Source organism: Natrix helvetica (assembly GCF_964273705.1).
Source record: "Natrix helvetica genome assembly, chromosome: 1".
Taxonomy (NCBI): Eukaryota; Metazoa; Chordata; class Lepidosauria; order Squamata; family Natricidae; genus Natrix; species Natrix helvetica.
The window spans coordinates 247,155,381-247,171,993 of NC_138548.1; the positions used below are offsets into that span (position 1 = coordinate 247,155,381).

The following is a 16,613-nucleotide window of genomic DNA, read 5'->3' on the forward strand; positions in this document are numbered from 1 at the left end:
CTTGATAAGGACCCCTGGCCAAATCACTGCTGCTGTTTTTGTTCCCTTATTTCCCTCCATCTGGATCTCCATCCTGTTCTGTCTTCTGTGAACAAACATATTACTTGCCAAAGTTACCCAGATGTTGAGATTTCGGATGCACTACAGGGAAAGCTGCAAGAACCACTGCTGCAGTTTACAAACTCTATAGGAAGACTGAGCAGATTATTTGTAGCATGTATTAAACTAATGAATGGCACTGATGTCCATTAAAATGCATGTTTTTGGTGGTGTGTGTAGGAGTTGTTGAAGAAGGAATGATTGGAACACAGAAAATGGGGAGAATATAACTCCCTTTTGCCATGGTTGAAATGAATGTAGTTTCTCTAAAATGGCATAGATGCCAACAGATCCGGGAGGATTGTGTTAATTAATACCGGGGCTGGAAGGATAAGGTTAGGCTTTTAATTTGACCTTAAAATGAATTCAGAATAAATTCTTGCTGCAGCTGAAATCTGGATCAATGTTTAGCAGTATGACCTTAGTGGATGGGACCTCATCAAATAATCCCTTCATGCATGGAGGGTGGCCAAAAAGAATTATTTATACAACATTGGAAAGAGAAGTCTGCACATGATTTGCAGTGGTGGATTGCCAGTACGTGTTGTTTGTTAACCTTGAATGACATTTTTTCAAGAGAGAGGAAAGGAAGGAAGCTAACAAACTATTTATTCTAATTTTCTCGTACTGTTCTGGTGTTGCCTGTTTCCTCCCTCCCTCCTGGAGTATATTTCCTATTAGTATTTTAGTCAGTATCTATATAACAATGATATATTGATGGTGATTGTTTCCTGATTGCTTATTTGTACCCTATGACTATCATTAAGTGTTGTACCTTATGATTCTTGACAAATGTATCTTGCCTTTTTATGTACACTGAGAGCATATGCACCAGAGACAAATTCCTTGTGTGTCCAATCACACTTGGCCAATAAAGAATTCTATATCTGTTTGATATCTTTATTTTTCTACCATTACTGCTTGTTTAATAACCATTTCCTGTTAATCTGATATTTCAGATGCTTTAAAAGATAGCAGAGAACTCATCTGGACAAAAACTATGTACCCTGACCTTCACATGCCCTTTGCGCCATCCTGGTCGCTCCATTGGGTCTATAGGGACGGTCACCTTGTCAACCTCCCAGTAAGCCTGTTGGTAGAAGGTGATATTGTTGCTCTGAGGCCGGGCCAGGAATCCTTCACCTCTCTTAGAGGGATTAAGGTAACTCAGATTTTTTCTTCTTGATACTAATGATGATCCTGATGAACTAATAAAAGCAGAAGAATTTGGCATTCCCAAAGTTTGATTCTGGGTTTTTTGGGATTCAAAGTATTTCATATTTTTCTACATAAATGCGAGTATTAGAAACATCCATAAATTTTCTTCCTAAAAAGGGCCCTAATTAAACATTTCTTTTAAAAATAGAAACCAAATAGTTCAGACAACATCAGCATATATAGCTTGTGACCAAGTGACTTCTTTCTGTAATGAGAAGAACATATTTAAAGCAATAACAAACAGCAACAGCAATAGCACTTAGATGTTTCTACCACTTCGTAGTGCTTTACAGCCCTCTCTAAGCGGCTTACAGAGTCAGCCTATTGCCCCCAACAATCTGGATCTTCATTTTGCCGACCTCTGAAGGATGGAAGACTGAGTCAACCCTGGCTGGTCAGGATCAAACTGCTGGCAGTCGGCAGAGTTAGACTGCAATACTGCATTCTAACCACTGTGCTACCACAACTACTGTGCATTGCATGTCATTGCTTCTTCAGCTTAGTGGACCTTTTCATTTTAACTTAGTTGTGCAGTTGTCTGTTTTCATTTTTTAAGAAGAATGCTTAATTTGTTGTTGTTAGATACCTTGAAGGTTCTGTGAGCAAAAAAAAACCAGGGTTCGTATAATAATGCTATATAACTATATATAAAAGACTATTGTGTCAGCTAAGCAACAGTAAATAATATGTTTTAGTAAAGTGAGGCGTATTGTTTATTGGTTGCTTAAAAAAGTTTGAACTTTCCGTAAGATCCTTGAGTTGCCTGTTTGTTAGACAGCTTCTATCTCTGTCTCATCTTTTTCTAACAGGATGATGAACACATTGTCTTAGAACCAGGGGATCTGTTTCCTCCTTTTTCTCCCCCACCCTCCCCCAATGGGGAAGTAAAGAAAGGACCCCAGAATCCCCAGATGTTTCGACTCTTTCGGGTCACAAAAACCCCAGTGATTGACAATGTTCGGTAAGTTCTTAATTCTTGGAGAGAGCTCTTCTCAAAGCATAACAGAGATTTGCTGGGTGGTGTTACAGTAGGAGGAAGGGATGGTAAATAAAGCAACCCAAACTGTACATTATAACTTATTAAATGAAATAATAAATGTATAAGAATGACAAATGCAAAGAAGAATAACAATTATGTGAATGTATACTTAAAATGGTACGTAAAAGAATAAAAAAAAAACCAAATTTGAAAGCTTAGCTGGGTACAAAGCCAGCAAAAGGTAATACATTATTGACAGTATTTTAAAGATCCTCAGTGACTTTTCATTTGTTTGTTTTAGGTTATGCTTAGACATGGGCTTATCACGGCCTGTGACTGCTCTAGATAATGAGAGATTCACAGTACAGTCAGTGATGCTGAAGTTTGCTGTTCCTGTGGTGCTGGTATGTATAATTGGTTGTAAGAAGCAGCTCTTCTGTTTTGGTCCAGTCAAGGTCTAGGTGACTAAGAGTATCTCGATGAGTGATGGTTTTCTGTGCCTTTGAAGAAATAGTCCTTGATTCTTTTTTGCAAGTCTTGAGTATTCTTTTGTAGAAATGGGAGGGACTGTTTTATGTACAGGAGAGAGCTAAACAAAATGGAGGGAGCAGTTTTGTGGGGAGAAAGAGAGAGAGAGGAGATAATGGTTACAATTGTAGACCAACACAGGAGAAGGTAGCTTAACTAAACCTTAAGGTGATCCCTCTCTTTCCCTCTCAATCTCACTAGTAAGATGGGTGTATTGGGTATCCAGATTTTAAAGGAAGATGGAAATGTATATGCACAGCTAAACCAATATATCTGCAGTGTCCATTTTTTAAAAAAATGTCTGATCTGGATACAGCAGTGCATGACATAGGGACATCTTGTTTTGACTACCATAAATAAGACTGTGTTGTAGACTGGAGATAGAAGATGTCGTATCTCTCCCTCTCTATTGAGAAAGTGTTGTTCAAACACAGTCTTTTCAACAGTTTCAAGAAGGCTCCACACTCATTTGCACCACTCAGGTGACCCTGAGGACACAGAGAAACCTCCAGGTGGCCTCAACGACTCCCTGAAAGGATGCAAATGACCAATGTCTGCAAAGACTAAAAATCTTTCCATTCCCCACCATTCAGTTAGAGCTGAAGAAGCTTCTTGGATGAGAAGCGAAATGTCTTCAAAGAAAAAAATCAGAAAGTCCAGTTGCCTCTTGAAAAAAGCACCTTTGGGACTAGATCTTTTTTGTGGTTGAGGGCAAAATGACTTTTATCCATGGCCGTATTTCAAAATCAAGCTTGTTAAAGCACTTTTTAGCTGGCAAGTGCTGTTTCCTTAGGGTGTTATTGACACATTTTAATTACATTGTTTTGATGTTTGGAACTTAAGTGCTGTTTGCCTTGAGTGCTGTTTTTCAGAAAATTGCTTGTCTATTTTCTAAAAACTATATAATGAAAATGATGAAGTCTGCATTACCAGGCTCAGAGTCATCTCTCTGTTTAAACTACAGTAGTGGCAAATAAAGTGAACCGATCTCTTTGTGTAATGGGTGCTCTAGTTTCTTGGATTCATTCGAAATCTGGTCCCTGTGTAATAATCTTTCAAAGAACAATTATGTTTGATATAGAAGGGAGTCTGAAAGCTGTTTGTAATGTTGTTTCCTTTCTTTAAATGGCAGCTTGGCTTCCTGATCACCAATGCCATGCGTTTTTTTTTCATGGTTGGTGGAACAGTCCCTTGGCAGTACATGTTTCTTCAGCTTCAGGTAAAGAAAACTATGCTCTGGTTATCCCCAAATTGGTTTTGGTTCTCACTTCACAAAAAGAAAAAGAGTACCTTTTGCATTTACTATTAAATAGCAATAGCCCTTAGACTTATATACCGCTTCATAGTGTTTTTACCGCCCTCTGTATGGGGTTTACAGAGTCAGCCTACTGCCCCCAACAATCTGGGTCCTCATTTTACCCACCTCGGAAGGATGGAAGGCTCAGTCAACCTTGAGCCTGGTGAGATTTGAACTACCAAACTGCAACTAGCAGTCTGCTGAAGTAGCTTGCAGTACTGCACTCTAACCACTGCGCCACCTCGGCTTTTACTTGTGTGGTGTTCATACTTTTGTATATGCTATGTTCCACTATTAAGCTGTGTTCGTTAGGGATACATTTCACAGTGAAAAGGGTGAGAAGGATACTTCAGGCAGTGCAGAATGCAGTTATTTGACTTGTTGAAGAACTTTGGAGGAAGCAGGAGCCATTTTGCTTCTATTTTGCATTCTGATTTTGGGCTCCTGTTTTATTTTTGACAGCAGAAAGGGGGCATTTGTGGGAACCCAGTATAATTTGTTGCTGCTTGTGTTCAGACCTTTCTGGGAAGTAAGCTCAATGCCTTTATATGATGCCCTGAGATTCCAGCTTTAGGGAACTGTGGCACCTGGGCCTATTAGCAGCCCCAGTTTGTTATTCTAGTTCTGCTAATGTACAAGTAAATATGGCAAGAATGAGAAAATGCATATTTGGTTGGGAAAGACGATTAAGCAAAATATAGATCTGAAACCAGAAATATTTTTGTTAGGTATAATGCTGAAGGGTTGTAATAGTTTTGCATGTACTGACAGCAGCAAGGATTGTGTTTGCACAATATTGGGAAAAATGAAAACACTCCATCAGATGAGGATGTAATTCGGAAAATATTAGACTGTGCAGAGATGGATAGATTGACTTCAGAAATAAAAGACAAAGAAGACACAGAATATTACTTGCCATGGAATAGATTTTATGAGTGGTTAGAGATAAGAGGTAGAAATTAGATGAGGAAAGATTAGTGCTATGTACCCTGTTTCCCCCCAAATAAGACCTCCCCGGATAATAAGCCCAATCGGGCTTTTGAGTGCATGCACTAAAATAAGCCCTCCCCCCCAAAATAAGCGCTCCCTGAAAATATTGCAACACAGCTGCAGCTATGAGGTCCACGCTCGCCACCTCCTGCACTTCAAAAATAATAAGACCTCCCCGAAAATAAGGCCAAGTGCTTATTTCGGGGGGAGGGTGTCAAAAGAAAATAAGACCCTGTCTTATTTTCAGGGAAACACAGTAGGAATTACATATAAAGATGGTTTATAATTATAAATATACTAATATAATTAACAGAATTATGAACAAGCGAATATAAAGAAAAAATTGAACCAATTGAAAAATTATTCTTTTATATTATTACTATTGTTACCAGTATATGTGTTAATATTTTCTTTTCTTTTTTCTTTTATAAATGATGTACCCTGACAATACACTGTATTCAAAATGTTTATGAATTAAAAAAGGGTCTTTTATGGAGTTATATGGTAGGGTTTGAGGCTCTTGAGATTCCACCTGTAATTTACCTTTTCTTGCATTTTTCCTTTATTCATGTTTATATTCTCGTATATGTAATTTCAGTGATCTTAAAAACAGGATGCTTCTGGGACATCTGTAGAATGCCTTTATGGCTTTGGTCATCACTGAATATCTGGGGAGGTGCTGCATCCTTAGCTATCTATGCAAAGTGGTTGAACTCATTGTGACTTGGAATGGCATTACAGGTTAATGGAGTCTTGCCTATCCTCCCACTCCTGTTTCCAGTCCTGTGGATTCTTGCCACAGCTTTTGGTGAAGCCAGAGTTCTAGCCCAGATGAGCAAAGCTTCCCCTACATCCTTGGTAGGTATTTTAACAATAAAGAGCGGTGGGAGGATGGATTGGGCAAAAAAAAAAAAGGAATGGGAATTCTCAAATCTCTTTTAATATTGAGAGAGGGCGATCCTATGCTCTTTCTTTCCCTTTCCCTGCCTTTTCTTTATCATTCTTTGGAATTGGAGATGTTCCTGAGGGAGTGGTTAAAGGGATAAAGGGGCAAAACTGAAACTGGTTTGGGCTTTGAGCATGAACAAAATTGGAATTATTCAGAGGATCTGATAGACCATTTGCTGGTTGCAATTCTCAATTGTTTTATTTTCAGACTTCAGTAGAAGGTAGTTGGTAAGTTTCCATTTTAGCTTGCACCGGTCTTTTGATTCTGAATTGTTTAACCTCTCTAATGAATAACTAGATATTATATACGTTTTTAGAATTGCAGAACTTATGGGGGTTTAGCAATAACAGGAATAATGTTTTTTTTCTTGATTGTGTAGGTTCTACTGTCGATCGATGTATATCATTCCTGCTTTTTTCTGCTTCTCCTATTCAATCTTGTTCTGCTTCTTCCATTCCTTCTGCTTCCATCTCTGCTTGCTTGCTGTAGGCATGTGAAGCTTGGTGTCGTTATTTTCCTCTTCCTTTCTCCAGCGTCTCCATTGTTTGCTTCAGTGCTCGTATTCTCCGTGTTTCCCTTCTCCATTCCAGAGTCCAGATATTGTGGGTCTTTGGGCAATATGCTTCCATCCCAAATGTACACTTGTATCATCTGTAAGCTTAATTGGGTCTTTGCCACATCTGCTTTGCCTTAGAGTTAGCACTGTCTCTTGTAGCACTTTACCACCAAAATCATCTAGCACAATTACATGCTTCTGTCCTCTTGTTTTATATAGCTCTTTTCCTTTCCATTCTTTCCCTTTGTCTGGGGGTTGGAATTAGACTCTTTGTTCTCCCAGCCTGCATGTTTCTGCTTCTTCTCCCCGTCTCTTTAATTTTGCCTTTAACTTTCCTGACTGGTTTCCTCTTAAAGTCTTCTTCTGAACCATTTTCTACTTGATGCTGCTCCTTGCGTTCCACCTTAAGAGCTACCTTGATTACCTTTGGCTCATTTTAAATTTAGGAATGTGTTTGCTTTTAACCAAAAGCTCATTTTAAATTTTAATATTAGTCCAAGATTAAGTTCCTGTGTCCTTCAGTATCTTTTCATGGTCAAAATGGAGACTCAGTTCTTTTGGGCTGTGTTTTTTTTTTCCAATTTGTAAAGGAATATCTGAGGCAGCTTACTTTTCATGTAGAGCTTAGCCTACAGAGATCTCCTTTCATTCATGTATCCTAGTGGTGACAAGTATTTTCAGAAGGATTTTCTTCATGCATCCCTTCCAAATATCTTGATAGTAACCAATTTTATTTTATTTTTTTGCTGCAGCTGGCTAAGTTCTCAGAAGACACACTCAGTAGCTACACAGAGGTGGTATCTTCCCAGGTATTATTTTATTGAACAGTCTTGCATCCCGTTCTGTGTTCTTCTGTGCAGTCCATCCTTCCTTGTTACAAAATGCTTGGCCTCTTCTTCTTATTTTCTGTATCTCTGGCTTGTGGGCACTTTCATTTCGCTATACTGCAACGGGCTGCACGCTTACTGCACACCTTTTCTATATGCTCTTTCCTATGGTGAATGTCTACAGTGTACCAGTTTTGTCTGATTTTTTTTTTTAGAACAAAAGGGCATTTGAATTAAGCCTGTGGAATTTTTCAAAAGTTTATTTTAAGGAAGCACATAATTCACATTGCTTGTCTAGCTGAGTGAAAATAACCGACAGATGGTCCAAGGGACTGGAAAAAAGCATCCTAAGAATTTCAGGCTGCGTACTCTATATCTGTGTGTCAGAATCAGATTTAGGAAAGTTAAATATGAGAAACTGGGTATTTCTGTGAGATTAGATGGAACAAATGGGTGGTAGAATTTCAAAGTTTATCCAGGTAGTCTGTATGTTATAATCTGATTAATGGCATTCACACCCCTATCATTCATTACTTCAACTTCTTTAATTGTTCTTTCTTAGATGTTCAGGTTGCATCATAAGGCCATCTAAACTGAGAAAAGAGAATATGCTTTACCATTATCTACAAAAACCAGAGCTTTACCAAAGCAAGAAACAGTTCATTGGTGCAACTTGTTGCTTTCTTCTATCTAAATTAAGAAGCAATGTGGATTGCCGATTGCATTCAGTAATGATTGTATAAGAAATGGTAGTATTAGTGGGCAAATTTTCTGTGGTATCAATTCAGGTGGGTGATGATGAGCTGGTGTCTACTTTTTTAGTGCTTTGGAGCAAACCTTTGTACTTTGAAACAATACTGCAGAGAGGGAGAGGAAGGGGGGAGAGAGAGGGAGGGAGAGAGAGAACATTTATTTTCCCACTTTGAGGTTTTTTTTAAAAAAAAAATGTAGGTAACTTATTTCTTTCATTTTTCTGTGTCACATGAAGATAGACTAAAGAAACTGCATATTTAGCTTTGAGAAAAAAATGACTGAGGAAGACATATGACAGCACTTTCAAATAGCTGAAGAGATGTCTTAGAGAAGAAGGTGAACACCTGAGACCCATTGTTCCAAAGTTGTGGGCATCAAATAATGGTTTCAGATTACAGGAAGATGGATTCAAATTGAATTTTAGGGAAAAACCTATTTAATAATAAGGGCAGTTTGACAGTGGAAGCAAGGGAGATAATGGACTCCTGTTTACTTGGTGTTTTCGTGTGGAGGCTGGATATCCTTCTCTTGTGGATGCTCAAGTTTGGACTCCTGCATGGAGCATAGGTTGAACTTAATGGGCTAAATAGTCTCTTCCAATTCTGTAATTCAAAATGGTATTCTAGCCATGTGTAGGTGAACAATGGAATCCTAGCCATAATTGTAGCCATATGAATCCCACTGCACTAGACTGAAGACCTGTTTGTTCAGAATCTGTTTCCCACATACTTTAACAAAATTTAACATAATAGAGGATATGTATCTATGTTTTTTTTAAATATCCCAGATTGAACAATCCTCTCAGAATTGTTCTACAAAGCTGAATCTAAGGTGAAATTCAGAATTCTGCCGGCACTGATTTTTTTAGATACATGTTTGTCAAAATTCAAAATTTTAGAGCTGTATTTGTCACACTACAAAATAAAACAAGAAATATAATAACAGAAAGAAAGAACAGAAGGAAAGAAAGACCAAAAAAAACCCCCTCTGAATCATCCTACTTCCTGTACATATTTGAAGTCTGACATTCCCTATTAGCTTTGTCATGCACTAGAGATCTGATTTATACACAGGCTGCTATACTTAGTTTCTGTGGAAATGTTAAACTGTCACTTGTTACCAATCCTGTCTTTCTGGAAATAACCATGTTCCTATGTGAAGTCTCTTTGAACTTGCCATTCTTCCTCATTTAGCTGACTAGTTGTTGTGGCTTTTTTTGGTAGGAAATGTTACGGTGTATTTGGAGCCACTTCCTGCAAGTTCTGAAGGGCAAATCACCCACTCTCACCTTCACCTCTAGTCTTCTTCACAGTCTGGGATCTGTCACAGTAAGTCTGCAAGAAGAGTTGCAAAAAGGAGCATAGAGTTCCCTGCCCTTTATCTCATTGGCTAGTTTCCTTTATGGCTGCAAACAGTTCTTCTAAAATCTATCTGAGTCTATTAGCTAGATATTGATGAGATAATGGTTCAGAAATGTGGTCAGATTGATTTTAGGATGAGGACCAAGATATCAAGTTGCTACTGATTGGCAAGCTCTTTATCTTGGCTGGACTGACAGTAGTCTCCTCTATGTAGAAAAAGAAAATGATAAAGCTGTGGTGTCTAGTTTTAAATCAATAAACTACAAATGAGCAGTAGGCATGCCCTTGTCCTTTTCAGCTTTTAGAACATTAGCATTTTAATTATTAAGAATCTATTCTTGGGCTTTACTTTCCACCTATTTTTCACAGGAGTCTTCACTCCTGTCCAAAACCTGAAATGCAATAGAAGATGGCTAAGAGTTATAAAGGACACCACATGCTGCCAATTGTCGTTCCTTTTGGCCTTAGCTGATCTCTCACTGAGCTAGGACTTGCCGTGTCATCTCCTTACTTTGCTTTACAGTGTTTTATGACATCTGCACATATGGGGAAAGTATTTCTGCATTCAAGAATATTAAAAAAAAGGTCTCGAGAGATGGAAAGTTATTTGGAAATGGCCTTTTGTCTTGGCTTTAAACAATGGAACATTGTGTCTGGCTCACTGATTCAGACATAGCCTTGCCCAATAGTTTATTGTATATCTCTGGGGTTTTGTCAGGTGTCTTGGGCTTGTTTTTAGGTGCTCTGCTGTGTGGATAAGCAAGGAATTCTGTCCTGGCCTAACCCCAGTCCAGAGACGGTTTTGTTCTTTAGTGGCAAGGTGGAACCTCCTCACAGCAGCCATGAAGATCTGACGGACGAACTCTCCACACGCTCCTTCTGCCACCCAGAGATGGATGAAGAGGTGAGGGATGGGTTCATAAAGGATACTCTCTCAGGGTGTTCTGAGTTGTGTCTTGGTCTTCCTGACCTTTGTTTCATTTGCAAGGTAATGCCAGTTAAACACTGCAAATGCATGCTCAAATTCTGCAGTTAAATTATAGCAATACAATACCTTAGGAAACTTATTCTCTCATCCAGCTAGTGTATATGAGGAATATAGATTATTTAAGGAAATCTGAAACAAATATTATTATAGTACCTTTGAGGACTAATAGAATAAACACAGCATAAGGCGTTGAGAGGTAGAACTTATTTTATGGAATGATACATAAAATACACCCTGTTTCCCTGAAAATAAGACCTCCCCGGATAATAAGCCCAATCGGGCTTTTGAGTGCATACGCTAAAATAAGCCCTCCCCTGAAAATAAGCCCTCCCTGAAAATATTGCAACACAGCAGCAGCCATGAAGTGACCATGCTCGCCGCCTCCTAGACCTCAAAAATAATATGACCTCCCTGAAAATAAGGCCAAGTGCTTATTTTGGGGGTCAAAAGAAAACAAGATCTTGTCTTATTTTCGGGGAAACATGGTATATATTAGGTCTGTGTTTCTGTACAAAGCTTAAATGTATACAAGATAAGTTCCTATTCATGTAATTAGTAATGATGTCATATTCCTACCTTTGCCAAATTCAACATAAGAAGTAGGTGAGAATTCAGGATTTAAAGATTAATAAAATTTATCAAACATTTATTTTGGTTTTTGAGTATGATTATAGTCCACCAAAACCCAAAAGCATATTCTTTGCAGTTGGTTATTGAGGGAATAAGAATTAAAAATTATTTTCTTAATAATATTTCTTTTTCCTGAAGACTGATCATGAATTTGAATAGGAATTTTATTTGGAAGAATTATGAAATGAGCATTCTTTTGACATGAGATTTTTAAGTAATATTCCATGTACCCTCGTGTATAACCCCTTCTGCGAATAATCCAACTTTTGAACATTTAGTCAAAATACTGTGAAAAGATAAGCTGTGGATAAGTCAATCCTGCATTTTTCATGATATTTTGGTTAAAAATGTGAGGGTCTGCTTATCTGTGGATGGGTTTATATATGCATATATATAGGAAATAGAAGTACTTTAAACAACTATGACCTTATATACCTGCAGGTTACCCCATCTTCAGATAAGTGAAACCTGAATTTTTTTCAGTCCTAATTCTTAAAGTTTAATCAGGATCATAAGAAGCGTAAAAATGAATACACACTGCAAAAAAAAACCAAATAGCAAAATACAAAAGAAATTTATTTATTTATTTATTTATTTTACTGTGCTTCTAGACCGCCCCCTCTCCCAAAAGGGACTCGGGGCGGTGTACAGTCCATGCAAAGAATACATCAAAATACAATAAATAGAAGAATTAAATATGTACAGTTAAATATGGAGGAGGTTAAAAATAGAATTAAAAAGAACTGTACAGTTAGCCAGTATATATAAATATAATTTTAAAACCCCAAGAAACACACAAATTAAATTAAGAACAATACCCCTAAAATAACCAGTTAATAGTACGTCTACCAGGAGGTAACAGTTGTAATTATGCCAGGCCCGCTAGTCGGAACAGGTGAGTCTTCAATTTTTGCCGGAAGGAGCGGAGGTCAGTGGTGGTTCTGATGTCGGGGGGGAGGTCATTCCAGAGGGTTGGGCCCATCACAGAGAAGGCCCTACTCCTTGGTGTCGCCCGTTGGCATTGTCTAGTGGACGGCACCAGGAGAAGCCCCTCCCTGTGTGAGCGAATTGGCCGCAGGGATGTATGTGGGAGGATGCGATCCCGCAAGTAACTAGGTCCTGTGCCATGGAGCGCTTTAAAGATGGTAATCAGGACCTTGAAACGCACCCGAAAAACCACAGGTAGCCAGTGCAGCTCGCGCAGGAGAGGTGTTATGTGGGAGTACCTAGTACTCCCCATCACAGCCCGCGCGGCTGCGTTCTGAACTAACTGCAGTCTTCGGGCGCGTCCCAAGGGCAGCCCCATGTAGAGAGCGTTGCAGTAGTCCAGGCGGAACGTCACCAGCGCATGAGTGACCGTGCGCAGGGCATCCCGGTCCAGTAGGGGGCGCAATTGGCGCACCAGGCGAACCTGGTGGAACGCCCCCCTTGCCACGGCTGCCACATGGTCATCCATTGACAGCCGGGCATCAAGGAGGACGCCCAAATTGCGCGCCCGTTCCACAGGGGGCAATTGTTCGCCCCCTATGGCCAGCGATGGAATTAGCTGGCTGAACCAAGGTGCCGGTAGCCACAGCCACTCAGTCTTGGAGGGGTTGAGTTTGAGTCTGTTGTCCCCCATCCAGACCCCGACGGCTTCCAAACACCGGGACATCACTTCGACAGCCTCGTTGGGGTGGTTTGGGGTTGAAATGTACAGCTGAGTATCATCAGCGTACTGGTGGTACTCAACCCCAAAACCACAGATGATCTCACCCAGCGGCTTCACATATGTGTTGAACAGGAGAGGCGAGAGGACCGACCCCTGTGGCACCCCACAAGTGAGTGGCCTCAGGGTCGACCTCTGCCCCCCTGTCAACACACATTGCTTCCGGTCGGAGAGGTAGGAGCCGAACCACCGCAAAACGGTGCCTCCGACTCCTATCCCCTCCAACCGGCGCAATAGGATACCATGGTCGATGGTATCAAAAGCCGCCGAGAGGTCTAATAGGACCAGGATAGAGGAATAACCTCTATCTCTGGCCCTCCAGAGATCATCGACCAACGTGACCAAGGCTGTCTCCGTGCTGTGCCTGGGTCGGAAGCCGGACTGGCGTGAGTCTAGATAATCCGATTCGTCAAGGTGTCGTGGAAACTGCTGCGCCACCACATTCTCGACAACCTTCGCTAGAAAGGGAAGGTTGGAGACTGGACGATAATTAGCTAGCTCCGTTGGGTCGAGTGAAGGCCTCTTAAGTAAGGGCCTCACCACCGCCTCCTTCAAGGCAGTTGGTAAGGATCCCTCACCCAATGAGGCATTCACCAGGCCCAGAAGCCAGCCTCGAGTCACCTCCCAAGATGCCAGTACCAACCAGGAGGGACACGGGTCCATTAAACATGTGGTGGGTCGCAGGAGTCCACGCAACCTGTCCAAATCCTCGGGGGCAACAGAGTCAAACTCCTCCCAGAATGGTCTCACAAGACTCACTGTTGGCGGCCCGTCCGGTCCACTAAAGGGGGCCCATCCGCTCCGGATCTGAGCGACTTTGTCCTGCAGATATTCCCCAAACTCCTCTGCTCTGCCCTGCAAGGGCGCCCCCTGCGTCCTCTGTGATAAGAGGGAGTGGGTCACCCTAAACAGGGCGGCAGGGCGGTTATCAGCGGACGCAATAAGAGCGGCACAATATCTACGTCTGGCCGCTCTCAATGCCACAAGGTAGGTCCATAAATAGGCTCTTACCTGTGTTCGATCAGATTCGGAGCGTGAGGACCTCCACCTGCTCTCTAGACGTCTCCTATGGCGCTTCATCACCCTCAACTCCTCGGTATACCAAGGAGCTCGGGTGGGTCGCTGCCGCAGGAGAGGTCGCAAAGGCGCAACCCGGTCCAAGGCCCCAGCCGCCGCCCTATTCCAGGCGGCCGCTAGGTCCTCCGACCGAGCGCGGGTCAGGGCTACAGGTAATGGCCCAAGCTCCGTCTGGAACCTATCCGGCTCCATCAGGTGCTTGGGCGGTACCAGCTTGGACCATCTGGTCCCGCCTCCTCGCGGTGGGGGGTAGCGCCAGGGAAGTCCAGCCGGAGACATGAGTGATCTGACCATGACAGGGGTGTAACAGCTAAGTCCCCTATTCCCAGATCACTCGTCCACTGCTCAGATACAAAAACAAGGTCCAGTGTGTGGCCACCTTCGTGTGTGGGGCCCTGAATTAATTGGGTCAGGTCCATGGCTGTCATGGAAGCCATGAACTCCCGAGCCACCTCAGATGCTGCTCCCGTTGACGGCAGGTTGAAATCCCCCATAACCACGAGCTTGGGGATCTCAACCGCCGTCTCCGAGATCAGCTCGAGGAGCTCGGGCAGGGCCGCTGATGTATAGCGAGGAGCCAAGTATACAATCAGCAAACCCCACTGCCTCCCTGGGCCCCATTTCACACCAAGGGACTCACACCCGGGTATCTGAGGAACAGTGAACTCCCTCGGTTCTAGAAAAGAAAAGAAAAAAGTGTAAAAACGAAAAAAGAACAAAAAAGAAAAAAGAACAAAAAATAACTTTCCCCTTCACCCCAACAAGTGAAAACAATTTTGACAGCTTATCGCTATCTCTAAATGCAACATAAACTCTCTTCTCCAAATGCTTCATTAATCATTCTTCGTTAACAAAAGTCAAATAAGAAAAATGAGTTATAACTAAGTTCTTTATCTGGCCTTGATCAGATAAGCCAAAGATAATTTTTGAGTCTATTTTGGCACCTAAAATACAAGTACACCGCCCCGAGTCCCTTTTTGGGAGAGGGGGCGGTTTAGAAATGCGAAGAATAAATAAATAAATAAATAAATAAATAGTCCTTGACTTACAACAGTTCATTTAGTGGCTGTTTGAAATTACAATGGCAGTGAAAAAAGTGTCCGTTTTTCAAATTTACAACCATTGCAGATCCTCCCAGTCACGTGATAAAAATGGGATGCTTGACAATGGATTCATATTTATAACCGTTGCAGTGTCTCAGAATCATGTGATCCCTTTTTGCGACCTGACAAGCAAAATCAATGGGGAAGTCAAATTCACTTAATAAATGTGTTACTAACTTAACAATTGTAATTGGGTGGCATTCACTTACTTTCCCTACTGGTTCGCAAATGTGAGAGCCCCCCCCCCCGCACGCACATGTGCTTGGCCTTCTGCGCATACGCTTTGATCGCATGCACGGGTTGCACGCATGCACGTGGCTTGAAAACGTGCCGAAATAGAAGGGCAGAGAGCTGGGGCAGGTGGGCAGGCCCACCCGCGATTTCCACTACCGGTTCAGGCGAACCAGTCCGAGCTGGCTGAATACCACCTCTGATTGTAATGATTCACTTAGCGACTGTGGCAAGAAAGATCATAAAATGGAGCAAAATTCACTTAATAAATGTCTCACTTAGCAACATAAATTTGGGGCTCAATTGTGGTCATATTTCAAGGACTACCTATACTCAGCTTATCCATAAATATCGACGATAGTCCAACTTCTTGTTTCCTCTTGCAGGGGTTTCCTGCTTACCTCTTTTACTTATACTGTATTGCAGCCTCATGAAAGGGATGCTTTGCTCTCAGGGCCCTTGTCGGATGTGATTCGCATCAGCAATGAGCAAGACAGGGCTGAGTGGTCCACCAGCAATACTCCTAAGTCTTCTGATACTCAGACTCACAAGAAACCAGCAGGCCGCAGCAAGCACCCTTCAGGATCTAATGTGAGCTTCAGCAAAGACATTGAAGGAGGAGAGGAGGAGACAACTCAGGTAATGAAGGACGGGTCACTTCTGGCCCATTTTCTTCATTTCGTGCGGGAGGCCATGCCAACGTAGGTATCTACAGAGCAGTGATTTTCATACCTGGCTGGGGAATTCTAGGAGTTGAAACTCGCACATCTTTTTTTTTTTAATAAAATGTTTTGTTTTATTTTAATACAAACAATCCTTCTTCCATTAAACAGTGTGTCGACTGGGTATAAATGTCTTATGCAATAACAATTAAAATTTACAGTCATATTCATTATTTATCTACTCTTAACTTAATATTGATATACATAACACATCTAATACTGTAACAATCCTCATCTTAACTTATTTAATTATTGTGATATATTTTCTTTACTTCACTAATCTACTTTTATTTCTAACTTTCATATTTATTTTCTAGTCTTCGGTAGAATAGTTCCCATATAATATAGTATTCAATTTGTTCCTTCTCTTTAATTGCAAGTATTAACCTATTCATTTCTGTACATTCTAATATTTTCCTAATCACCTTCTCATCCATATGAATCTTTTCACTTTACCAGTTTTGTGCAAATACAATTCTAGCTGCAGTTAATACATGAATAATCAAATTTACATTTTCTTTGCTATGAGTTTCTGATAATATCCCCAACAAGAGCATTTCAGGTTTCCAATCAATGTGCTGATGTATCATTTTCTCG

The 16,613-nt window shown here is 41.1% G+C and overlaps 1 protein-coding gene across 4 annotated transcripts in view; it reads left to right on the forward strand.

Moving 5' to 3' along the window:
* TMEM94 (transmembrane protein 94) overlaps positions 1–16,613 on the forward strand; it is an 82,462-nt gene that overhangs the window by 39,074 nt on the left and 26,775 nt on the right. For all 4 annotated transcript variants that reach the window (XM_081937843.1, XM_081937844.1, XM_081937845.1 and 1 more), the window contains 9 exons: positions 1,059–1,261; positions 2,127–2,278; positions 2,598–2,700; positions 3,957–4,043; positions 5,853–5,969; positions 7,369–7,425; positions 9,420–9,524; positions 10,297–10,461; positions 15,721–15,933. In XM_081937843.1, the coding sequence (XP_081793969.1) occupies positions 1,059–1,261; positions 2,127–2,278; positions 2,598–2,700; positions 3,957–4,043; positions 5,853–5,969; positions 7,369–7,425; positions 9,420–9,524; positions 10,297–10,461; positions 15,721–15,933 (1,202 nt within the window). The remainder of the gene's footprint in view (positions 1–1,058; positions 1,262–2,126; positions 2,279–2,597; positions 2,701–3,956; positions 4,044–5,852; positions 5,970–7,368; positions 7,426–9,419; positions 9,525–10,296; positions 10,462–15,720; positions 15,934–16,613) is intronic.